General features: G+C 40.6%; 1 protein-coding gene across 1 annotated transcript in view; it reads left to right on the top strand.

Annotated features, from left to right (window-relative positions):
* Window positions 1–5,226: 5,226 nt before the first annotated feature.
* The window catches only part of CUNH20orf194 (chromosome unknown C20orf194 homolog), a 133,200-nt gene continuing 112,670 nt past the window's right edge, over window positions 5,227–25,756 (top strand). Inside the window, exon 1 of the mRNA XM_032419913.1 lies at window positions 5,227–5,378. Coding sequence (XP_032275804.1) covers window positions 5,296–5,378 — 83 coding nt within the window. The 5' untranslated portion in view covers window positions 5,227–5,295. The remainder of the gene's footprint in view (window positions 5,379–25,756) is intronic.

The raw sequence follows: 25,756 nt of genomic DNA, 5'->3' as shown, positions 1-25,756 counted from the left end.
TTTGAGCAGCCTCATGCACAATATGAGCGGGACAGCCAACAGCTTCCATAGAATCATTCATGCTTTGCTTTCAACTTTGAATAAACAATGTCTGCACTTCATGTAAACATCTACCAACATTTCTATTTGTATTATCTCCACCTGAAGCAGTACAATTTTCCTTATTAACGCCTACCTCAATAAGAGAGTCTACAAAAATTTGCTCTTGTTTCTGAAGTCTAATCCGGAAGAGATTTTACTCAAAAGAGCCTTACAAGTAAGCCTTTTCACGAGAAGAGTATTGTGCAAAGGGAAAATTTTCCTGCATTGTCATTACTTGCATTCATGATGATGCTGTGAAAAAATAAAGCATTTAGAGCTTTGATAATCACTGTCACAGCAAATGGAGTTATTACATTTTTAACTATTGCGGTAGATTTTGTCCTGGCATTTGAAATTTTGCTTACAGCTTTGGAATTAGAAAATACTTCTGGTAGCAGTACATTCAAATAGTCATTTGAGCTGAAAGACTGATGACAATATACCGTGTGGGAAGCCTTTAGAACTTCTTCTATGATTATTTTATCATATTCATCTGAATTTCTCTTAACCAAAAAATTGTTATGTGGAAGTGTTGAATTACTGTATTGGATACCTGAAACTAACATTACACTGTACGTTAACTAACTGGAATTTAAATAAAAACTTTTTTTAAAAAAATTGTTATTTTGTCACTTTCTTTGACACAAGTTAAAGAAATCACATCTTTCATGCTTAGCTGTTAGTATATGCTAGTTTGTATCTGACTTTACACCATTTTCTTCTTTTTAAGATTTTATTTGATTTTATTTTAAAGATTTATTTATGAGAGATAGAGAGATCATGCAAAAGTGGGAGGAGCAGAGGGGGGGAAAGAGAGAATCTCAAGCGGACTCCAAGCGGAGTACAGAGCCCTACTTGGGGCTTGGTCCCATGACCCCAAGATCACGACCTGAGCCAAAACCAAGTCAGACACTCAACCGACTGCACCACCCAGGCACCCCTAAGATTTTATTTTATATTTTTTAAGATTTTATTTATTTATTTTTGAGAGAGAGAGAGAGCGAGAGGGCATGCATGAGCATGGGGGAGGGGCAAAGGAAGAAGTAGACACCCCGCTGATCAGGGAGCCCGATGCAGGACTCAGTCCCAGGACACTGGGATCATGACCTGAGCCGAAGGCAGATGCTTAACTGACTGAGCCACCCAGGCACCGCCTAAGATTTTATTTTTAAGGAATCTCTATACCCAACGTGGGGCTTGCACTCATGACCCTGAGATCAAGAGTTGAATACTCCACCAACTGAGCCAGCCAGGTGCCCCTCCACCATTTTCAATATTGAATAACACTTGCATACTACACATAGAGCTTTGAAAGCACTTTTTCCTCATTTAATAAATGTTCACTGTTCAGAAAATTCATCATGAACTTCACACTTGCATTTTGGCATTTTGGAGTTCAAATATACACAAATAAAAAAGAGGTAACAACTGATTTTCAACAAGAGTGCCAAGACAATTCAATGGGAAAAGAATAGTCTGTTCAAGAAATGGGTGCTGAGACAACTAGATAGCCACATGCAGAAGAATGAAGTTGGACCCCTACCTCATACCACATACAAAAATTACCTCAAAATGTACCAAATGCCTATATTTAAGAGCCAAAACTGTTAAACTCTTAGAAGAAAATGGGGGGTAAATCCTCATGACCTTGAATTAGGCAATGGTTTCTTAGATATGACCCCAAAACACAAGCAACAAAAGGAAAAAATGGAGTGCCTGGGTTGCTCAGTCTGTTGGGTGTCCAACTCTTTTTTTTTTTTAAGATTTTATTCATTTATTTCAGAGAGAGAGAGAGAGCATGGGAAAGAGAACAATCAGGCGGAGCAGCAGAGGGAGAGGGAGAAGCAGGCTCCCTACTTGGCAGGATCCCAATGTGAGGCTTGATTTCAAGACCCTGAGATCATGACCTGAGCTGTAGGCAGACACTTAACTGACTGGGTCACTCAGGCACTCCTCAGCTCAGGTCTTGATCTCAGGGTCGTGAGTTCAGGCCCCGCATTGGGCTCCACATTGGGCATGGAGCCTACTTTAAAAAGAAAGAAGGAAAGAAAGGAGGGAAGGAAGGAAGGAAGAAAGAGGAGAGGAGGGAGGGAGGAAGGAAGGGAAGGAAAGAAGGAAGAAAAATATATAAGTTGGATACTATCAAAATTAAAAATTTTGTGCTTCAAAGGACACTATCAGGAATGTGAAAAGACAATCCATAGAATGGGAAAAAAATTTTGCAAATCATAAAGCCAATAAGAGACTTGTATCTAGAATATATAAAGAACTATTACAACTTAATAAAAAAGGAAAATAACCCAATAAAAAATGGGAAAAGAGGGGCACCTGGGTGGCTCAGTCGGTTAAGCATCTGCCTTTGGCTCAGGTCATGATCCCAGGATCCTGGGATCCAGTGCCACATCGGGCCCCCTGCTCAGCAGGGAGTCTGCTTCTCCCTCTGCCTCTGTCCCCCACTCGTGCTTGCTCTCTCTCTCTCAAATAAATAAATAAAATCTTTGAAAAAAAAGGGCAACAGTTCTGAACAGACATTTCTCCAAAAAGATGTACAAATGGCTAATAAATACATGAAAAGATGCTCAACATCATTAGCTATCAGGGAAATGCAGACCAAAACCACAATGAGATACCACTTCACACCCACTAAGATGGCTATAATCAATCAAAAAGATGGATAATAAGTATTGGCGAGGATTTAGAGAAATTGGAACTCATATATATTGGTGAGAATGTAAATGGTACAGCTGCTTTGAAAAATAGTTTGGAAGAGCCTCAAAAGGTTAAAGAGTTACCATATGACCCAGTAATTTCATGCTGAGGTAATACACCCAAGAGAACTGAAAACATATGTCCACACTAGAACTTGTACACTAATGTTCATAGCAACATTAGCAAAAAAATAAAATAGGAAAAATGTGGAAAAAACCCAAATGTACATAACTGATAAGTGGATGTGATTTATCCATACAATAGAATGTTATTTGACCATAAAAATGAAATTCTTACACATGCTACAACATGGATGAACCTTGAAAACATTATGCTAAATGAAATAAGTCAGTCACAAAGGACCATATACTGTATGATTCAGCTTATAGGAAATGTTAAGAATGGGCAAATCCATAGAGAGAGAGAGAGATTAATGGTTGCCTAGGGCTGGGACCATTGGAGAGAAATGGGGAAATGGCTGCTTTTATAAAAGGTGTAGCTTTTCTTGTTGGGGTGATGAAAATGTTCTAAAACTGGTTGTGGTGACTGTACAATTTTGTGAACATACCCACAGAACTGCAAAAAAATAAATAATTGGAGGCACCTGGCAGGTTCAGTCAGTGGAGCATGAGACTCTTTATCTCCCGGTTGTGGGTTCGGCCCCACGTTGGGTGTAGAGATTAGTTAAAAATAAAATCTTTTAAAAAAGAAAAGAAAAAGATAATAGCAACCATCGCAAGACTTGAAAAGGTGGTATTTATAAATCTCACGGCTGAGACTGAGTTGTCAGAAGTCCAAACTCATAACTAATGGTAGCTGGGAGTTGAATCTTAAAAGGATTTCGAACTTCGGAATAAAAAAAAAAAAAATGAACTCAATATCTGATGCAGAAAAAGATGAACTTCTCTGCCTGCAAAGGAGAGCTGTACTTGTAAGGCACAATCCACAGTCTCCCTCAGCAAAGCCAGAGCTGCTCTTATATAATGTTTTGGGAAGCCTTGCGTTGGAGGATTGGAGGTATTTCAGAAACGGGAGAACGCAGCTCCCTATCGACCGACTTCCAGCTCTGTTAGTGTGGTCACCAAGGCAGCTGAAGACCCAGCTAACTTCTGAAGCCTGGCCATCGGAGCGAGGCACTTTGCTGATTGGCTGTTGTCTAAAAGCGTGGAGCTGTCAATGATTGGCTGACTTTCCGAAGCCTGGGGCTGTCATTGATTTACTAACTTTCAGAAGCATAGTTACTGGAGTGAAGCTGTTGTTGACTGGCTGATTTTCAGAAGCAGAGCCGCTGGAGTGAAGCTGTCGCTGATTGGCTGATTTTCAGAGTTTGTGTTTTGATGCGAAGTTATCTCTAAATAATGGTGGTTACTTGCTCACGACTTGAAACATGAGCCAAGAAAAGTCCTTTTTTGAATACGAATAATAAGTACTTTTAATTTCTAGTCCTTTCTTTTGGTCTTCCCTCAGCTAAACCTGCTGGAAGAACCATAGGGATTATCCAGATATTTTTAGTCACGGAGGTAGGATATTTCAACTAACGTTGCCATTTAAGTGATTTAATCTCAGATTGCCTCGGCGGAAAAATAACTCTAAAATTTTTGTAATTGACTGCAAAAAGATGAATACAGGGCATGTAAGGCATCCTGAAGTCAGTACGCGACACAAGACAAAATCAAAACACGTCCTGCGTAAGCGAAACTACTGATAACCCTAACAACTAAGCATTTCCCCCGTTTTACACACGAAAAGACTGAGTCTCGGCGTGATTAGGTTTCTTGTACAAGACCCTGCAGTCTGAAACAGGTCCAGACAGGATTTGAACAGTAAAAGGCAGGGATCCTCCTGGAACCGATGAGACCCTGACGCCCATGCCCTGCGCATGAGTGTGAGCGCATCGCTAACCTGAGGTCGGCTAGGAATCGGCTGGATGTTTGAAGGGAGGGTGCGCAGTTAATTAGCAGTGGGTGAAGAAAGAGTAGCCAGGCACCCGCCTGGGAGATCTAGGGAAGCGAGACCGGAACGTGGGAGGTGCTCAGGCCCCGGGACCCGGCTGCCGCAGCGGAAGCCTTGGCTGGAGGCCGAAGCCGGCAGAGCGGGGCGGGGCGAAACAAGGCCCCGCCCCCGGGCGCGTCCGCGTGCGTGGCTGGGGGCGCAACAGAGAGCCCCACTCCATGATGCGGGGCCTGAGGACAGGGCAGAGCCTCGGCGTGGAAACCCTCATCCTGGGGACCCGCGCTCCCCACGTCCGGCCAGGCTGCCTCGCAGCTTAAGGAGGGCGCGGCCCTGCGGCGGTGCGCCCACCCCCAGCCCAACGGGTCCCGTCGCCCCCATCCACAATCCTTGCGCGCGCCCGGCCCCGTCTCCGCCCCGACGTGCCCCCGCGCGCCGCGCCCCCCGCCCACCCGGCACGCCCCGCCGCCCCGCCCGGCCGCAGTGGGCCTGCAGCTGCCCCGCGGGCCTGAGCGACCCTCGCCGCGGCAGCGTCCTCCTCCGCCGCTCGCCGCCATGGACGTGTACCCCCCGCACCGGCTTGGGCTGCCCCGCGCGCGGTCCCCCGGCGGCTCCGGCCGCGGGTCGCCCTCCGTCAGGTACGCGGGGCCGAGGCTACAGAGGGGCGGCCGGGCCGGGGCTTGCGGGCTGTTGGGGTCGGGCGACGCCTCCCGCCGCAGGGCGTGGTCCGACATGGCTTCCTTGCAGATGGTTTTCCCTAAACGGCTGCCTGAGGGACGTTTCCCCAGGAACTGCGCCCTGTGTAGCGGCTCCCACAACGGCTCCCCTGTAGACAACTCCACAGCGGCACCTCTGTGGAGACCCCCTACTATGACATCCCCGTCCCTGTAGGTTTCTCCCAGGAAAGGTTCCCCTGTGGAGAACCTCTGCAGTGGGTTCTCTATGTGTAACTCACTTGCCTTCCTCTTAGAATATTTCCCCCAGAAACGGCTATCTGTGGAGACCTTCCCGCACAGTAGCTCCTTTGGGTAGAACCCCCGAATAGGTTTCCCCAGAAACGGTTTACCTATAATCTCCCCATACAGTAGGTCTCCTCTAGGGCCTTCCGCCTTGACAGCATCATCCCTAAAGAGTGCCCCCCTCCCGCCCCCTACATACATACACGCTGACAGCATCTTCCCTATTGCGCGTTCCCCCACCTCCCCATGCCCCAGCCTGCATCACGACTCTCCCTCCTTCCACAATAGGGAGCTCAGGTTGGGGGGAGGCGCAGGAGAGACAACTAACTGGATGAATAGGAAAAAGAGGCCTAGAACCCCCAAAATTGGCGGACCCCGAGCCCCTGAGGAATTGGCGGACCCTAAGCCCCTGGGGCTAGAGACAGAGCCCCTGGGTGCCTTGGGATGGGGAGGGTCCCCGCCCCTTTTCGTTATAGGAAGACCCGTTTCCGATTTCTGCTCCCAGTGCCTTTGGGGCTGACCTTGATAGTCTGGGCATTGTTTGCGATGGAGCTGTTATGAGGCCGCTAGCAGAGTGTGGAGGTTGGAATGAAGGAGCATTTGCGGCAGAGATCGTTGAGAGAGAAGAAAGAAGAGGGAGAGAAATAGGCTTTGGGATCTGCTAAACTGTCATTAAACCAGAAGAGGGTTTTTTTTGTTTTGTTTTGCTTTTTCTCTGTTTTAATAACTTAGCAAAGCAAATATGTTGTTCCCTTGAAAGGAGATTGTTAACTTATACGTTAAAATGGTTCTTCTTGTATCCTTGTTATGGTACTTAAGGCATTGTATTTTTAACTTTTTGCTCGCCAATCTGTTTTTTTGTTTTGTTTTGTTTTAACAAGAACAAATTCATGGAGAGCAAGAACTAAATCTTAAAATCCTGTCCCTCGCTTACTTCTTGGCATCCCTTCCCCACCCCTGTTTGTTGAATGAATAAAGGTTGGGAGAGGTAGGGCTAGATAGCCATGGTTGCATTTGGGAGTCCTAATTTGCTTCTAATTTAGCAGGTGACATTGGTTGAATTCCTGCTCTGCTCTTTAGTGGAATTCCTTGTGTTCTAAGTGTTTAGTTGCTTATGGTAACCATCTCCAATCTGTCCTAACATTTCTGGCAGCCACTTTCACTGTTAGAAAGTATTTGAACTTTGTACAGAATAGAAACTGCACAGGATACTTCTTTTTTCTTTTTTTTTTTAATGTAGGCTCCATGCCCAACGTGAGGCTTCAACTCACGACTCTGAGATCAAGAATTGCGTGCTCTACCGACTGAGCTAGCCAGGCGCCCCTGCACAGGATACTTAAGAATTTGGAGCAGCCATCCATTAAATCTAAGCTCCAGATAGACTTGGGGTTCATCCCAGATCATTTTGAGCTTAGGAATCTTGAGTCTTTGAAACTTTTAGGAGAAAAAAGCTTCCCAGTGAAATCCATCTCTAAAATAACTGCTGCCTTCCTTGTTTCTAGGAACATGGCAGTGCACAGCATTTTTAAAAAATAGTGTTTCTTTGTTAAATTAATGTTGGCTAACTTTATTAATCGTAAACTCTGAATCTTAAAACAACTGGTTTGAGTGAAACTTGTTGGTCTTCAGACACAGGGTAGTGCAAGGACCCCAAGGCCTGTTTTACCTTTGTTAAAAGAAATTGAGTCAGGGGGCGCCTGGGTGGCTCAGTCGTTAAGCGTCTGCCTTCGGCTCAGGTCGTGATCCCAGGGTCCTAGGACCGAGCCCCACATTGGGCTCCCTGCTCCGCGGGGAGCCTGCTTCTCCCTCTCCCACTCCCCCTGCTTGTGTTCCTGCTCTCGCTGTCTCTCTCTGTCAAATAAATAAATAAAATCTTTAAAAAAAAAAAAGAAATTGAGTCAGACTTCTCCTCTTTTACCCTACTTCTACATAACTGAACATGCTTTTCTTACCCATTCAAGCCTTTTCCTGACTTTTGACATTGAGTGGCAGGTATGGGCTCAGCACTTTCCTGTCACCCATATTTGGATTCTTTGCAGCACTCTGACTCCTGAGTGATGAAAGAGGCAGGCCTAACTGGTGAAGTTACATTCCTAAAGACCCATAGGTAGTACTTTGCAAATGTGTGGTTCCCTTCTAGCAATGGAGTTCATTTTCACAGATGGGGAATAGAGATCAGGAGTTAAAATGCTGTTGCTTAGAACTAGAAGCTGCTTTTTCAGGATGTGGTAGTCATCAGTGCTGCTCATCAGCTATTTTTGGTTTCCGCCGCCTGGGCATGTGGTATAATTATACTTGCTTGCCCCCTTGAAGTTGGGTATGGCCTTATGAGTTGCTTTTGGTCAGTCAGTGTGTTCAGGAATGATGTGTATTCCTTCATGGTAAAAGCTTCTGGTGTATGATTTGCCGCGATCTTTCCCTCTACTGTGGTGACTGTTGGTGTTGCAGGTAGTGGCTAATCCATCAGTCTGGGACTCAAAGCAAACTTCCAGGTGACTTATGTTTGACATGCAGAGCAAATAGTAAACTTTCATTGTTTCAAGCCACTGAGATTTTGGAGTTCTTACCAAGTAATATCTTGACTTGTGCTAAGGAACCAGTGGAAATAGCTGAAATAATGCTTTCCTACTTCAGAATCTCTTTCTGCAGAAGGACCTGATCCTCCTCAGGACTTGTTTATCAGTTTAAATTTTACTCCTCTTTATACAAATAATCCAACATACACTGGGCTAGGTGCTGTGAGACAAATAAGGTAGGCCACTGCCCTCAAAGAGCTCCTTTATAAGTGGAAAGAGATAAAAACAGTACAAATCATAATACAGAGTGTTGAGAAATAAGTACTGAGGAAGAAATAGGGCTGAAGGAACAATAATGTAAGAAGGCATAGTCAGTTTTGAGCTCAACTGTTGGAAAAATGAAATTGCCATTTACTGATACTGGGAACACTGGAATTAGAGCAGTTTTGTGGAGAAAATAAGAGTTCAGGTTTGGCCTTATTCTTTGAGTTGCCTAATAGATATCCAAATGGAGAGATTGGATAGGAAGTTTGGGTATATTAATCTGGAGTTCAGGAGAAACTGGGACTGGAAATACTACGCTGATGACTCCCACATTTTTATTTAAATCTTTGAGACCAGATAGAGATCCTGGGAGCAAATGTAGATAAAGAAGACCAACATCCAAGCCCTGGGGTATCCCATCTACGAAAGACAGTGTAGCAATGGTTTCCAAATTCTGATGGAAAGTGGCTTCCTACCTCTGAGATGGGAGAAGAATCCAGGAGTCATGGAAAGCCAAATGATAAGTACCATTGATGGGATGATGAGGACTAAGAATAGATTATTATATTTGGTAACATAGAGGTCATTGGTGACCTTGACAAGAACAGGTTTGGTGCAGTGGGTTCAAGAGAAAATGGGAGGAGAAGAATTGAAGACAGTGCGTATAGATAGTCATAATGATGTTGTTTCAAGGATTGAAGAGCAGGGCAATAAGGCTTTGGCTATGAGAGAGAGCAGAATAATAGGGCTATGGCTATCAGAGAAAGCAGAGAAATAGGGCCCTGGTTGGAAGGGTAGAAGTGTTAGAGTTCTTTTTGTTTTTAGGTGGACAGACATTATAGCCTCCCTAAAACATTTGAGGCTGATGGGAATGATGGAGTACAGAGAGGAAAATGATAATTAGAAGAAGGGACAATTGCAGGGGTGAAGTCCTTGAGCAGGTGAGAGGGAATGGGATCTAGGACATAAATAGATACATTGGCCTCAGGCTGTATAGGTGCATGGACAGTTCATCTGTGGTGAGTATATAGACCCAAATGCTAGTGTGTTGGTAGCTTGGTGGTGGAAGAAAGTGAAAATTCTTTTCTGTTTACTTCTATATTTGCAGATAAATAAGAAGGCAGATCTTCAGCTAAAAATGAAGAGTAGAGAAGGTGTTAGAAGTTTGAGAAGAAAGAAGGTGTAAAATCCATCCAGGAGAGTTGGGGAAAATGAGTTAAATAAGGAAATGTTTTAGGATTGCCAGGCAGCTACAAGTGTGCATTTGCTGTTTGTTGTCATAAATTTAAGGTGAGACCCGGTTAGCATGGTTGTATGCTTTTCCTTCAGCTATGTTGAGCTGTTTGGACGTGGACACTGTGGAAGTGTGTGGCTCAAGTAGGATAGAGGACATCATTGGAAGACAGGAGTAAAGGAACTGAGAGGTAAGGATAGTGGGAGGATTACCTGTCTTAGTGCTTACTGAAATTATCATGAGTGAAGGTGGGAGTAGTAATAGCAAAAGAGATAATGAACGAGAAGCTAAAAATCTTTAGGGAATGTGGAGAACTGAATGACCTAGACGTTTATAGGTATTTGTAACAAGAAGGGCTAGCGGGTGGTTATTGTTTGATGGCATGAAGAAATCAGCCAAAATAAAATAAAGCAAGAAGTTAAATAAATAAACTAATTAATTAATTGATTGATTTTCTCAAAACCAGAGGACATGAGTTTCCAGATCAAAAGGACTTTCCGATAGTCCAGCACAACTAATTTAAAAATATCCATGCCAAGGTAGAACATCATGAAATTTTTGAGTGCTATAAAGTCAAAAGAATATCTGCAAATCACATAGATAGGGTCAGGAATCAGAGGATTGCAGCAAGATTGGAAACTGGAAGATAATGGAGAAGCAGTGCCTTCTGAAGGAAAACGGATTCCTTCCCAGAATTCAGTATCCATCCATACTCTCAAGCAGGTGTGAGGGATGGATAAAGACATTTCACACATGCAAATTCTCAAAGTTTGACCTCACATGCACCCTTTATTAAGAAGCCATTGGAGGATGTGCTCTAGCAAAACAGTCTGATTAAGGGGTTCCTGTGCTGGGGATCCTCTATACCATGTACAGGTGGAATTTCTTCCTTGTTAAGGGACTAACAAGGAAGGACTTGCTTTGTTATCCCTGGAATACCAAAGGCCTGGGACCATTTTTTATTGCCATTTCCCACATTGTTTGCCCTAGTACTTAGATCAGTGTCTGGCACATAGACAGCATTCAGTAAATATGAACTGCTGTTGTAAGCTATTATGAAATATTGCTTGCATTAATTATTTATTGAATGAATAGAGAATAATTACAGTTGAAGATGTGGGCTATGTTAAATTTCATAGGTGTTCAGAGAATGAAGAATCACATGTGAGCTAGATGGTGAGCAGTGGTTTATGATAGTGATGTTCTACAGAGAGCACTTCAGTAAAGCCTCACAAGGGCAAGTTATCTCTTTAGGTGATATTTATTGGCCAGTAGCCAATACCCATGGTACTCTTTTGGGTTCACAGATACACAGAAATAATAATTGATATTGTACAGATGGGTATTGCCTTAAGAAAACTCAGAATGCAAAGCATTGTATATCTGAAAATGCAAAGCTTTACCTCCAGTACACTTGCTTAGATGCTGGCCAGGGAGGCTTGGTGTGGTGCCTATAGAAGCAAAGAGGGTTTGCTTAGTTAGGCTTTTATGGTCTTATTTCCTACCCAGAGGTAGAGGTCTGAGTATCTGCCTTCTCACTTGTATCTGGGATGACTGTGTACTGAGGACTCTTAATTTAGTGAATATGGTGGCATTAATAATGTACAGTATCTTGAAAATGTTTCATAGCTCTTGGGCTTTTCTGTGATGTTCTAATTTTGAGAGAAGGGAGTGAATGAGATGCAGATGCCCTATAGAGTTACACAGCTTAAATTATTGTTGTTTTGCCCTGAAAGTTTAAAAAAAGGAAAAGAAAAAGGGTTTGCAATGTGGGGTGTTTAAAACGTTTATCTGTGATTTTGAGCCCTGGTTTGAGGAAAAATCAACTCATTTGGCATGTTTTTCGTTTTCAACTTCTTATTTTGAAATAAATGATTTTAGATTTATAGGTGAGTTGCAAATATGGTACAGAATGTTCTTATATAGCCTTCATCCAGCTTATTCTAATGTTAACATCTTACATATAACCACGTGCATTTATCAAAACTAAGAAATTAATACTAGTATAGTGCTTTAATTTACTAAGTAAACTTTTGTTTACTTGGCTTTTAGTACTCCAGACTATTTGAATTTCTCCAGTTTTCCCACTAACGTCTTTTTTCTACTTTAAGATCCAATCAAGGATCCCACATTGCATTTATATTTGGCATGCATTTAATAGTCAAAGAAGTGAGGGAAAGTAATTGTGGATGCTTTCTGAATGAAGACTTGTGAAACTGACTTTACAAAGAGCAGACTGTGTGAGGAAATGCTCAGAGAAAGACAGAGAAAAGGAAGAAAATGGAAAATAAGATGTCGTTACACCAGAATATCATGAACAGACTTCCAGATAACATTTTCCACTTGTGGCGGGTAGCATTTTCTGAACTTCTTGAATTTTGTTTGTGGAATGTCTTATAAACCCCAGTTCATGAAATATGTGTAGACTTGAATTGCAATTGGGCACCAGTTTTACCCATTTTAGATAAGGTGGCCTAATGGTTGGAGCTACGTTTGGCAGCTGATAAAAAATGCTTAACAATAATGACTTAACTTAAGGGTTTATTTTTTTTTGCAAAAGATGTCTGTCTAAGGAGAGCAGGCTAGTCCTTATATAAAGTCATCAGGGAGGGAACCAGGCCTCTTCTGTGTATTTTGGTGTTCTTAGCAAGTGGATTCCATGGCTTCATGGTCACAAAATGGCCAGAAGAACTCCAGCTATAATGTCTGTCAGGCAAGGGGAAAGAGAAAGGACAGTTCTCCTAGTTAAGTCGGTTCTTTCCCTTCAGAGAGTTCTCCAGAAGCTTCCACATGTTGGCTTCTTCATGTCTCATTGGTCAGCTCTAGAAGCAGAGGAACTGGGCCATTGCTGCCCCAAATAAAATTGGGGTACTGTGAGTTAAAAAGAATGGGAGAATGGATATGGATTGGGTAAACGTCTCTCCCATAGGGAGGTAACAATATGGAATGAAATTTATATTGCTTAGGATTAGTAATGACTCTGGTGAGCTCCATGAAAGTGCTGGGAGAAAATTAAAGTCATCAAATATTTAATGATGCCAATGCATTTCTCATTCATATCTTGTGTGTGTATGTATATGTCCTTTCAGTTCGAGTCACTTATGGTCAGTGGTTAACCATGTTTTAACATTGGCATTGCTTTTTCCATTGCAAGTTGTTGCCCCAGCAAAGACATTGGTGGGAAATGACATTTATTGCCTTGCTACACATCCTGCCTTTTGCCTTTCTTCCAAGTCTCTAGGGTTGTTTTTTTTTCCTTGGGGGGGGAGTGTTCTTTTTATTTTTAATTTTATTTTCAAGTAATCCCCACACCCAGTGTGGGGCTTGAACTCACAAGCCTGAGATCAAGAGTCACATGCTCCCCTGACTGAGCAGCCAGACACCCCCCCAAGTCTCTAGTTTTGCAAGGGGAGTATATAATTGCCACTTTAACTCAGGGCCAAGTTTCTTAAACCCTAGTAGTCCTACAGTAGCTCCTTTTAATCAGTACCTGAAGTCCAAATTAATGCTGATAAGACTTGTTTATATTACTCTTACAGTTGATTTTCCCCCCAGCATTTTATTATGAAAATGTTCATAAGAAAAGTTGAAAGAATTGTTCAGTGGCATTCATGTGTATCCATACCTAGATTCTACACTTTTAATATATTTGCTGTATTTGCATTATATATCCATTCCTCTATCCATCAATCCATCTTATATTGTAATGCCTTTTTTTTTTTAAGATTTATTTATATATTTATTTGATAGAGAGAGAGACAGCAAGAGAGGGAACACAAGCAGGGGGAGTGGGAGAGGGAGAAGCAGGGGAGTGAGAGGGAGAAGCAGGCTTCCCGCTGAGCAGGGAGCCTGATGCGTGGCTCGATCCCAGGACCCCGGGATCATGACCTGAGCTGAAGGCAGACGCTTAACGACTGAGCCACCCAGGTGCCCCTGTAATGCTTTTTAAAGTTATAGATGTCTGTATGCTTCATCCCTAAATGTTGGGATTGATTTTGTATTAAGAAGAATGTTTTCTGTTGCAAATGACAGAAACCCAACTCAAAGGTTTTAAGTAAAAAGAATGCATTGCCTTATGTGACTGGAAGGAATAATAGGGATATAGACTTCCTACAGGAAGAGGTGCAGAAACTAGGGCCTCAAGAACTGGAACCAAAACTCTTCTATCAGAATAGTTGCCTCTATCCATACAACCCCAAATACACATTCTTCCTGCGCTATGACCCTAGAGGCCATTTCTCTTCCAGGTCTAAAATGGGGAAATCCCTGGTAAGGACTCCAGTTGCCCTGACTTGCTCCTGGGTAAGTCAAAATTGGAAACTGTGGCCAAGTAGGAGCACAGTGTTAGTTATCAGGGGAGGTAGAAGTGGAAAGCATGCAGAGTTAAGTACATACCTCAGAAAACTTGCCACTTGCTTTCTGAGGCTGGCATAATCCTGGTACTTAACAAGGAGAACACAAAGGAGAACTACAAATGCAAACATTTAAATAAAACAATAGTATATTGAGGGCGCCTGGGTGGCTCAGTTGGTTAAGCGACTGCCTTCGGCTCAGGTCATGATCCTGGAGTCCCTGGATCGAGTCCCGCATCGGGCTCCCATCTCGGCGGGGAGTCCGCTTCGCCCTCTGACCCTCCCCCCTCTCATGTGCTCTCTCTCTCAAATAAATGAATAAAATCTTTAAAAAAAAAAATAGTATATTGAATCTAGAAGTATGGTAAAACAGCTTTACACATAAGTAGAATTTGTCCCAGAAATGCAAGAGTTGTTCATCATCAGGAAATCTATCAGTGAGGGACGCCTGGGTGGCTAAGTCAGTTAAACGTCTGCCTTTGGCTCAGGTCATGATCCCGGGATCCTGGGATCGAGTCCACATTGGGCTCCTTGCTCAGTGGGGAGCCTGCTTCTCCCTCTGCTGCTTCCCCTGCTTGTACTCTCTCCCTCTCTCTCTCTCTGATAAATTAAATAAATAAATAAATAAAATCTATCAATGAAATTAACAGACTAGTAGATGCCCCCCAAAATCTACTTAAAATTTAATATTCATTCTTGATTTAAATCAAGTAACATAATAAGGTTTCAGCTAATAAGATAAGCAAAAGAGGGGCACTTGGGTGGCTGAGTTGGTTAAGCATCTGACTCTTGATATAAGCTCAGGTCTTGAATCACGGTTGTGAGTTCAAGCCCTGCATTGGGCTCCACGCTGGGCATGGAGCCTACTTAATAAAAAAAAATGATAAGCAAAAGAAATAATCATCTACTTCTTGCAGTAGGCTCTTAATTGGTCTCTCAGGTTCAACTCTTGTCCCCCTTTGGTCTGTTTCCAATACAGTAAATAAAGTCATCTTATGAAAATAGAAATCATCTTATATAAGTCATCCCTCTTTTCAAAACACTCCAAGAAAAATCTCAAATCATGAACTTTGACGAGACTCTAATCCAGTTTCCACCCCCCCCCCCCCCCTTCATCTCCTGTTACTACTGTCTTCCTCACTTTGCTGTAAACATTGCTGCTTCCGGACCTTTGCACTTACTGTGCAGCTTGCTCTCTAGCTTCCTTCAGGTCTTTATGCAAATGTCCTCTCAGTAAAACCTTTCCTAATATCTCTCTTTAAAACGGCAACCCATCCTTCTCTTAGGACTTTCAATCCTCCACTTATCACCATATGGTAACTGTACTTTTCCTATTTATTTTTATTTCTCCCTCACTCATTTCCCAATTAGAATATAAGTTCTAGGGGCTTCTGAGTGGCTCAGTCGGTTAAGCGTCTGACTCTTGATATCAGCTCAGGTCTTGATCTCAGGGTTGTGAGCTCGAGCTCCGTGTAAAAAAGAAAATGTAAGTTCTGAAAAAAAAAAAATGAAATGTAAATTCTAGTATTTTCATCCCAAGGGTTTTTGCCCTTTTATTAATTGCTAAGTCCCCCCCCACCTCTTGAATAACCAGTGCCTAACACACAGTAGGTGCTCAGTAAAAACATGATGAATTAATGAGTTGGAATAAAAGCTGTAAATATTGAAGAGATAAAACCGCTATGATTTACTGCTTGGAAAACTATGATAATAGATAAAACTATTAGAACTGATTTTATCAAATTGTTTGAAAAAGGTAATGGATTCAAGATGATATTCAAAATGGGAACAAAAACTTTAGGAATCAATCTAATAAGAAATGTGTAAAAGTTATATAAATAAAAATATAAAACTTGACAGAAGGACATAAAACAGGAGAGGAATGAATGGAGAGATAAATCATGTTCCTGAGTAGGGAGCTCAATGCTGTCCAAATTCAGTATGATCATAATACAAATTCTCAATGGGAATTTTTCTGGAACTTGACAAACTGATTTTATAATTCATCTTAAAAAGAAAATGTTCAGGGACCCTGGGTGGCTCAGTTGGTTAAGCGTCTGCTTTCACTTCGATCATGACCCCAGGGTCCTGCGATGGAGTCCCACACAGAGCTCCTTGCTTGTCAGGCAGCCTGCTCCTCCTCCTGCCTGCTACCCACCCTTCTTGCGCTCTCCCATGGTCTCTCTCTGAAAAATAAATAAAATCTTTTTAAAAAAGAAAAAGAAAGTGTTCAGGGGTGCCTGGGTGGCTCAGATGGTTAAGCATCTGCCTTTGGCCTGGGTCCTGAGATCAAGCCCACATCGGGCTCCCTGGTCAGTGGGGAGTCAGCTTCTCCCTCCCTTCCACTCATGTTTTCTCTCTAACAGATAAATAAAATCTTTTTTTTTTTTTTTTAAGATTTTATTTATTTGTTTGACAGAGACAGCGAGAGAGGGAACACAAGCTGGGGGAGCTGGACAGGGAGAAGCAGGCTCCCGCTGAGCAGGGAACCCGATGTGGGGCTCGATCCCAGGACCCCGGGACCATGACCTGAGCCGAAGGCAGACGCCTAACAACTGAGCCACCCAGGCGCCCCTAAATAAAATCTTTTTTTAAAAAGAAAAGAGGACGCCTGGGTGGCTCAGTCGTTAAGCGTCTGCCTTCGGCTCAGGTCATGATCCCGGGGTCCTGGGATCGAGCCCCGCATCGGGCTCCCTGCTCTGCGGGAAGCCTGCTTCTCCCTCTCCCGCTCCCCCTGCTTGTATTCCCTCTCTCGCTGTGTCTCTGTCAAATAAATAAATAAAATATTTTTTAAAAATTTTAAAAAATAATAAAAAAAAAGAAAAGAAAATGTTCAGTAAAAGCCATGATCTTTAAAACAATGATAGAGGGGTGCCTGGGTGGCTCAGTTGGTTAAACGACTGCCTTTGGCTCAGGTCATGATCCCGGAGTCCCGGGATCGAGTCCCACATTGGGCTCCCTGCTCAGCAAGGAGTCTGCTTCTCCCTCTGACCCTACCCCCTCTTGGGCTCTCTCTGTCTCTCTCTCTCTCTCAAATAAATAAAATCTTAAAAAAAAAATAAAACAGTGATAGAACTCGCTCTATAAGATATAAAAATAATCCATTTATTACAAAGTTCAATTAATAATTTTGATTATTTTTAAGTGTACTATTTCTGAGAGAATAAATAGATCAAATAAGGATCAAAAATATGGATCCCACTTTATATAATAATTTAACATATGCTGAAAGTGGCATTCTACATCAGGATGAAAAGGGTCAATATGTGGTCTTGGAACAATCATTTATATTTTGGAGGAAAAATGCAGTTATATTGGGGTACCTGGGTGGCTCAGTCAGTTAACCATCTGCCTTCTGCTCAAGTCATGATCCCAGGGTCCTGGGATCGAGCAGCTTCAGGCTCCCTGCTCAGCATGGAGTCTGCTTCTTCCTCTCCCTCTGCCTCATGCTTTCTGTCTCTCAAATAAATAAAATAAAATAAAATAAAATAATACAGTTATATTCCCACTTCACAAAAGTAAAAAAGCAAGTTCCAGAGAAGCAAAGAGCTAAATGTTTAAAACACACACGCAAATAAAATTAAGTAATTGGCATTTTATTATTTTTTATAATACTGAGTGGGGAAGACACAAAAGGAAGACCTAAAACTCCTAAGCCTAAAGATAGAGTTAGGCAGATTTAGTTAAATAAAACTTGACAGCTCCTGCATGAAAAAAGATACCATAAACCAAGTCTAGAAGTTTAAAGAAAATATTTGCAGCATATGACCAAAATACGACTTTTAAAATATGGAATATATTAATTATTCAGAACCCCCCCATGAGTAGATAGAAAATGGGTAAAGAACAAGAATATGCATTCACAGAAAAGGAAATATAGATGATCAATAAACATCTGACAGTCTCCGTCGAGATTAGGGAGAAATGTAAAAGTATGATAATGAAAATTAGTTGAAGAGTGATAACACATGGTTTAGAAAGTTATGGGGAAACAGGTAGTCTGGTATATTGTAGGTGACTGTTTTAAGAAAACAATTTGGCAACATCTGTCAAAATTTAAAATGCAGGTACCTCTTAAACTGGCAGTGCTACTTTTTAGATCTCTACTTTGCAGAAATTTTTGCAGTGCCAAAGATGGATATAGTTATTCTTTGAAGCAGTTTGCTATTGCAAGAATAATAAATATCCTGAATGTTAATCAGAGTGGCTGGTTAAATAAAAACAAAAGAATACAGTATGGCACTTTTAAAAATGCAGTTGAGTTCTATGTACTAACTTGGAAAGGCCTTAAGGCATAATGTTAAGTGAAAAAGGCATGTTGCAGAGCAGTTATGTATCTCATGATTATGATTTTATGTAAAAGCAATCCATCCCCCCCAAAAAAACTCACCCAAACTATACATTACTGAGAGATTCACACCAAATTGTTCCCAGCAGTTTTCTATAAGGTGAACCAGATTAGTTTGAGGATTCACTTTGTAAAACAATCAAAACACAAAGCATTCAGAATATAAGGACAATATGTTCATTAATTATTTAATTTTGAAAATAAAGTCAACATAAAGTCACTTATGGAGAAAAAAACAGGCAAAAATAAAATTTTCAGGTTTTTTTGTCCATTTCCAGGGAACCAGGATAATGAAATACAAACAAGAAAATATACCTGGCTGTGTATACAGTAACTTGTAAAAGCAGTGAGCAGTGAATTAACTATTATAAAACCGAAGATGGGAAAAACAGAGATGACGGACTGTTTAGAATTCAGAAACTCTGTGTCTGTGGCATCAGTGAGGTGTAGCAGAAAGGAAAAGTTCAGAGTTAAGGTATCTGGTGACTCACATTTTGGTGCTGCTAATCCTGGCTCAGCCTTGTGATTTTGGGTAAACTGCTTCTGTTTAGGTCTGGCTTCTTCACTTTATCATCTATTCTGTCTAGATTCTGAGTGTGAACCCAATGAAAGTCAGAAATAAAGTATAGTATACAAGCAGCATATTTGACATAAAGCACATTAGGGGGTCTGCTGAGACTCCAGGTACTCTGAAAGAGGAACTTTGTAAAGTCGTGGTGACCTCAGGCCATCTATCTACCCAGGATGTGCTAGCAGTGCCCAGGTAAACCTGGAAGCTAGAGGGCAGTGCTCTTGCTGGATTTGGTGTATGTTTGAAAGTTTCTATTGGGGGAAAAAAGAAGAAAAGACTGGTGGATATACAACAAGCTCAGTGGTGACCTCTGGGGGTCAGGAGCAATGACAGTTTTAATATTCCACTTCTTTTCATCAAAAAAAGGATAATAAATATTTTACATGTGGCACTAAGGTAGATAAAAGCAAGTATGCCAAAATGTTAATAGAGGCTAATTGCTGGGTGCTGAGAATACCGGTGATGGTGGTTTTCTCTATACTTACTGGGTTTCTTTTTTTAATAGGTAAGTATTTCAATAAGTGACAAGTTTAATGGTTCAGTGACAAATAATAGGCTATGTTCTGGTTAAGAATTAAATTTGGGAAGCACGAAAATGTATAAAGGAAAGAACTGAATTTAGTTTTACTCATTTGACAGGAAAATAAGAGATACTAATTAGAATAGTGTTTTACTCTGGGAAGAGGAAGGTCTTTCTATATTTTAAATGCTTCCACTTTATTTGGCCAAGATACTTGTGGAAAAGAAACGCTTTTTGCTCCTATTCTCAGTATTGTCTTGGCTTTCCACAGCAGTAGTTGGGGGAGCTGTTTGTTTCCCGGTCACATGACGGATTCATGCTTTTTGTCACTGGCTGCTTGTTAGTTTGAAAACCAAAGAGCTCTTGGTAACCTTGGCAGTCTGTCTGCTGTTCATATGGGTTAGGAAATGGGCCAAAGGACCAACTCGATGAAATATTTCTAGTGCAGAGAATTATTGCAAGATTGATCTTGTAGTAAACATGAAAGAGTGGAGGGGGGCAGACATCCATTTCCCAGGGAAAGAAGGTTTCTTGCTTTAATCTTGATCGTCTTGCAGTTTCTGTTCTGCTGCTTCTAAAACCCTCAGTTGCTTCCACCCTTACCTCCAGCCCCAGATTTTTATTAAGAAAATGTTCAAACAATACAGAAAAGGTGAAAGAGTAGTATGGTGAATACTTGATATACCTACCACTTAGAGTCAGTAATTTTTAACAGTTTGCTGTGTGTGTTATCTTTATTTTTCTTTCTTTTCCTCATTCTGGTTTTCTGTTAAATCCTTTTCAAGTGAGTTACAGATATCCTGACATTTCTAAGTACTTCCTCATGTATCTGCTAAAAAAAAAAAAAAAAGGACATTCTAGGTATAAATACAATAACATCTCACTTAAGAAAATTAACAGTAATTCCCTACTACCATCAAATGCCCAGTCCATATTCAAATTTTTCCAGATGTCTCAGGGATATTTCCCTGTTTTTTTTTTAATCAAATTAAGGTTTTTACATTACATTGCTATTATTATTATTTAATCTCTCACATTAGAAGAGTTCTCCCTCTCTGTTTTTGTTTTACGTGACATTGACTTTTTTTAACTTAAAATTTTTTTTTAATTGTGGTGAAACACTTGTAACAAAATTTACCATTTTAACCATTTTTTAAATGGACAGTTTAACGACATTAAGTACATTCATATTGTGCTACAATCCCACTATTCACCCACAGAACTCTTTTCATCTTATAAAACTCTGTACCTATTAAACAGTAACCCCACTTCTTTCCCCCAGCCCAGCACCACTACTCTACTTTCTGTCTCTATAAATTTGAATATTGTAGGTATCTCGTAAAAATGGAATCATATGATATTTGTCTTTTTGTGAATGGCTTATTTTTCACTTACTATAATGTCTTCAAGGTTCATTCGTGTGTTTAGCATGTTTCAGAATCTCCTTTAAGATTGAATAATATTCTACTGTATGTATATAACAGAGTTTGTTTATTCGTGTCAATAGATACTTACTTCTACCTTTTGACTATAGCGAATATTGCTGCTGTGAACATGGGTATACAAATATCTCTTCAAATCCTTTTCGGTTTTTTTTTGGATATATACCCAGAAGTGGAATTTCTGGATTATAAAATAATTCTGTTTTTAAATTTTTGCCTCCCCCGTCCCTCTATTTTTAATTTTTTGAGGAACTGCCATACTGTTTTCCACAGCAGCGACAGTTTTACATTCCCACCAGCGGTGCCCAGAGGTTCCAATTTCTCCTGATCCTTGTTTGTGTTTTTCTTTTTTTTTTAATAGTAGTTATCCTAATTTGTGTGGGATTAGTATCTCCTTTTGGTTGTGATTTGCATTTCCCTCATGATTAGTGATGTTAAACATCTTTTCATGTGCTTATTGGCCATTCATATATCTTCTTTAGAGAAATGTGTATTCAAGTCTTTTGCCTATTTTGAATGGGTTTGTGTGTGTGTGTGTGTGTATGGTTGAATTGTAGGAGTGCTTTATATATTCTGGATATTAGTCTCTTACCAGATACATGATTTGCAGATATCTTCTCCCATTCTGTGGTTTGCCTTTTCACTTTGTTGATTGTGTCCTTCTGTGAATGTAAGTTTTTAATTTTTATAAAGTCTGATTTACGTATTTTCTATTTTATTTGTGCTTTTGGTGTCATAGCAATAAATCATTGCCAAATCCAGTTTCATGAAGCTTTTCCCATATATTTTCTTCTAAAAGTTTTACAGTTTTCAGGTTTACATTTAGGTCTTTTTTCTGTTTTGAGTTAAATTTTATATATGATGTAAAGTAAGGGTCCAAATTTTTCTTCCTCGTGTAGATAATACAGTGTTCCCAAAGCCATTTGTTGAAAAAAATTGTCCTTTTGGGGGGCCTGGGTGGCTCAGTTGGTTAAGTGTCTGCCTTCAGCTCAGGTCATGATACCAGGGTCCTGGGATCAAGCCCCCCATCGGGCTCTCTGCTTATCGGGGAGCCTGCTTTTCCCTCTCCCTCTGCCTGCCCCTCCCCCTGCTTGTGCCCTCTCTCTCTCTCCCTCCCTCCCTCTGTCAAATGAATAAAATCTTAAAAAGAAATTGTCCTTTCTCAGTGCATGGTCTTGGTACCCTTGTGAAAAATCATTTGACTGTGAGGATATTATAGTGAGTGAAATAAGCCAATCACAAAAAGAGTTTATTTCTGAGTTCTCTATTCCATTCCATTGTTCAGGATGTCTGTCTTTATGCCAGTACCACACTGTTTTGATTACCATAGCTTTGTAGTTACTGTTGTACTCAGGAAGTGTCTCCTCCAGCTTTGTCCTTCTTTTTCAACATGGTTTTGACTATTCTGGGTCCCTTGAGATTTCCTATGAATTTTAGGATGGATTTTTCTATTTCTACAAAAAACATCATTGGGATTTTGATAGGGATTGTGCTGAATCTATAGATCACTTTCTGTAGAATTGACAGTTTAACAATATGAAGGCTTCCAGTCACGAACATGGATGTATTTCTATTATTGGTGTCTTCTTTAATTTCCTTTAGAAATTTATGAATGATCCAGTTTCTCTGAATCCTCCGCAGCATTTTAGTATTGTCCGTGTTTGTTACTTTAGCTTTTCTAATAGATGTATAGTGATATCTCATTGTGGTTTTAATTTGCATTTCCCTAATGGATAATGATGTAGAACATGTTTTCAGGTGCTTATCTGCCATCTCTATATCCTCTTTGAGGAAATGTTTCCTTATGCCTTTTGCCTGTTTTCTAAATGGATTTTAAATTTTTTACTGTTGTTTTAAGAGTTCTTTATATATTCTACTTTGTCAGATATGTGATATAAATATGTTCTCCCAGTCTGTAGCTTGTCTTCTCATTCTTTCAACAGGATCTTTCACAAAGCAAAAGTTTACAATTTTGATGAAGTCCAGTTTATTGATTTTTTTTCTTTCTTGGATTATACTATTGGTATCAAGTCTAAGAATTTCATTAAATCTTAAGTTCTGAAGATTTTCTTTTGTTATCTCCTAAAGATTTTATAGTTTTGGGGTGCCTGGGTGGCTCAGTCGGTTAAGTGTCTGTCTTCGGCTCAGGTCATGATCCCAGGGTCCTGGGATTGAGCCCCGCATCGAGCTCTCTGCTCAGCAGGGAGCCTGCTTCTCCTTCTCCCTCTGTCTGCTGATCTGCCTACTTGTGCTCTCTCTCTCTGTGTCAAATAAATAAATAAAATCTTTAAAAAAAAATAATAAAGATTTTGTAGTTTTACATTTAAAATTTTAAATCTGTGATCTGTCTTGCGTTCATTTTTGTGTAAGGTACAAAATTTAGGTTGAGGTTCATGTTTTTGTCTGTGGTTACCCATTTGCTCCAAGACCATTTATTGAAAAGACTATTCTTCCATTGTATTGCTTTTGAACCTTTATCAAAAATTAATTAGCTGTATTTGTGTAGGTCTATTTCTGGCAGTTCTGTTTTGTTCCATTGATTTATTTGTCTGTCTCTCAATCAGTACCGTTCAGTCTTGATTACTTTAGCTGTATAATAAGTCTTGACATCAGAGTGATTCCTCTATTTTTTCTTCTTTTTTTTAAAAGATTTTATTTATTTATGAGACAGTGAGAGAGGGAACACAAGCGGGGGGAGTGGGAGAGGGAGAAGCAGGCTTCCCGCCAAGCAGGGAGCCTGATGCAGGGCTTGATCCCAGGACCCTGGGATCATGACCTGAGCCGAGGGCAGATGCTTAATGACTGAGCCACCCAGGCGCCCCTCTATTTTTTCTTCTTTCAAAAATTTTTAGCTATTCTAGTTCCTTTGCCTTTCCATGTAAGTTTTGGGTTAATCTTGTCTATATCTACAGAAAATCTTGGAATTTTGAAGGAATTGTGTTAAACCTGTACATTAATTTAGGGAGAATTGACACCTATACTGTCTTGAGTCTTCTAATCCATGGACACAGTGTTTCCCCATTTACTTATATCTTCTTTGATTTCCCTTTTTAAAAAGATTTTATTTAGTTATTTAGAGAGAGCACGTGTGAGCAGAGGGAGGGGCCGAGGGGGTGGGAAAGGGAGAGAATCTCCAGCATGCTGAGCATGGAGCCTGACGTGGGGCTTGATCTCACCACCCTGAGATCATGACCTGAGCCAAAACCAAGAGTCTGATGTTCAGCTGACTGAGCCACCCAGGTGCCCCTTCTATGATTTCCTTTATCAGTGTTTTATAGTTTTTAGCATGTAAATCCTATACATGTTTTGTTAAATTTATATTTAAATGGCATTTTTTTTAAATTTTGGTTTCCGTGTGTTCATTGCTTTGATACAGAGATAGAGTTGATTTATTTTGACCTTGCAACCTTGTTGAACTCACTTATTAGGTCTAAGATTTTTTTATAGATTCCATGAGATTCTCTACATAGACCATTATGTCATCTGCAAATAAGGATAGTTTTATTTCCTCCTTTTCAATATGTATGTCTTTTATTTCCTTTTCTTGCCTTATTGCACTAGCTAGAACTTCCATTATCATGTTGAATAGGAGTGATGAGAGCAGACTTTTTTTTCTTGTTCCTCCTTTAGGGCAAGAGCATTCAGTCTTTCACTATTAAATATAATCTTAATTCCTAGTTTTCTGAGTGTTTTTATTGTGAACAAGTGTTGAATTTTGTCAAATGATTTTTCTGCATCAATTATATGGTTGTGTAATTTTTTTTCTTCTTTAGCCTGTTAATATGATGAATTACATTGATTGATTTACCAATAATGAACCAGCCTTGCATCCCTGGGGTAAACCCCTCTTGGTCATGGTGCATAATTCTTTTTATATGTTGTTGAATTCTATTTACTAATATTTTATTAAGGGTTTTTAGAGCTATATTCATGATGGGTATTGGTCTATAGCTTTCTTTTCTTGGAGTACTGTCTTTGGTTTAGATGTTAGGTGGTATATGTGAACATCATGAGGGAAGGCAATGATAATGACAACTAAGTCATGGAATGGATTTTTTGGGAGTAGAAACATCAGAAAGAATCCACAGGAAAAAAAGAATTCAGAGAAGAGAAATAGTGTTGTTTGGCTGAATACTGTTGTTTGGTTGAATATAGGGCAGTGCAATGGAGCAGATTCAGCGAGGGGTGGGGATGAAGTCTGATTGTCATAGATGGAACAGTTAGTGTAGTTGGTTTGTGGAGGATCTTAGTTAATAATGATGTGGTAAGGCTGAGATTATGTTGACCATAGGGAAAAAATTAAATATAGGAGTCTTAGGGAATGAATAGTGGAGGCAGATCCTGAACCTGGAGGTGACAGGGAGAGATATAGTGGAAGGATCAGTCTTAAGCAGGAAACTGAGCATCTTTTTCTGGGACTGCTGGAAAGGAGGAGGGGTTGGTATGGAGAGCATGGAATCCTTAGAAGTGATATTAATGTCTGGGAGTGCCTCTCCTTATGCTTTGTTTGGGAGGAGGGAGTATCGCTAAGGCCACAGGAATAGACCTGCCCAGAAAGGGGAACAAATATCTTTTGCTGACACTCTAACTGGGGGTAGTGGTGCTGATGAATCAGAGCTTCATTTAGATCCTTAAACCAATTTTTTGGTTTTTACATGTTTTTCATTTTTGTTTTTGGAAAACTGATGGGGACCACAGTTGGGGCAAATAAGTGTGGAAACTCTTCTTTGATAATCCTCAAAAATGAGAAGTCATCAGAGAGCATTCTGATCAGCTGCTGAGTCCCAGTCCTGTCTAGCATTGGCCATGA

This window comes from Phoca vitulina, unplaced genomic scaffold, assembly GCF_004348235.1.
Source record: "Phoca vitulina isolate PV1807 unplaced genomic scaffold, GSC_HSeal_1.0 scaffold22, whole genome shotgun sequence".
Lineage (NCBI taxonomy): Eukaryota > Metazoa > Chordata > Mammalia > Carnivora > Phocidae > Phoca > Phoca vitulina.
The sequence above is the reverse complement of the archived record's forward strand: the minus strand, read 5'-3'. Positions and strand labels throughout refer to the sequence as shown.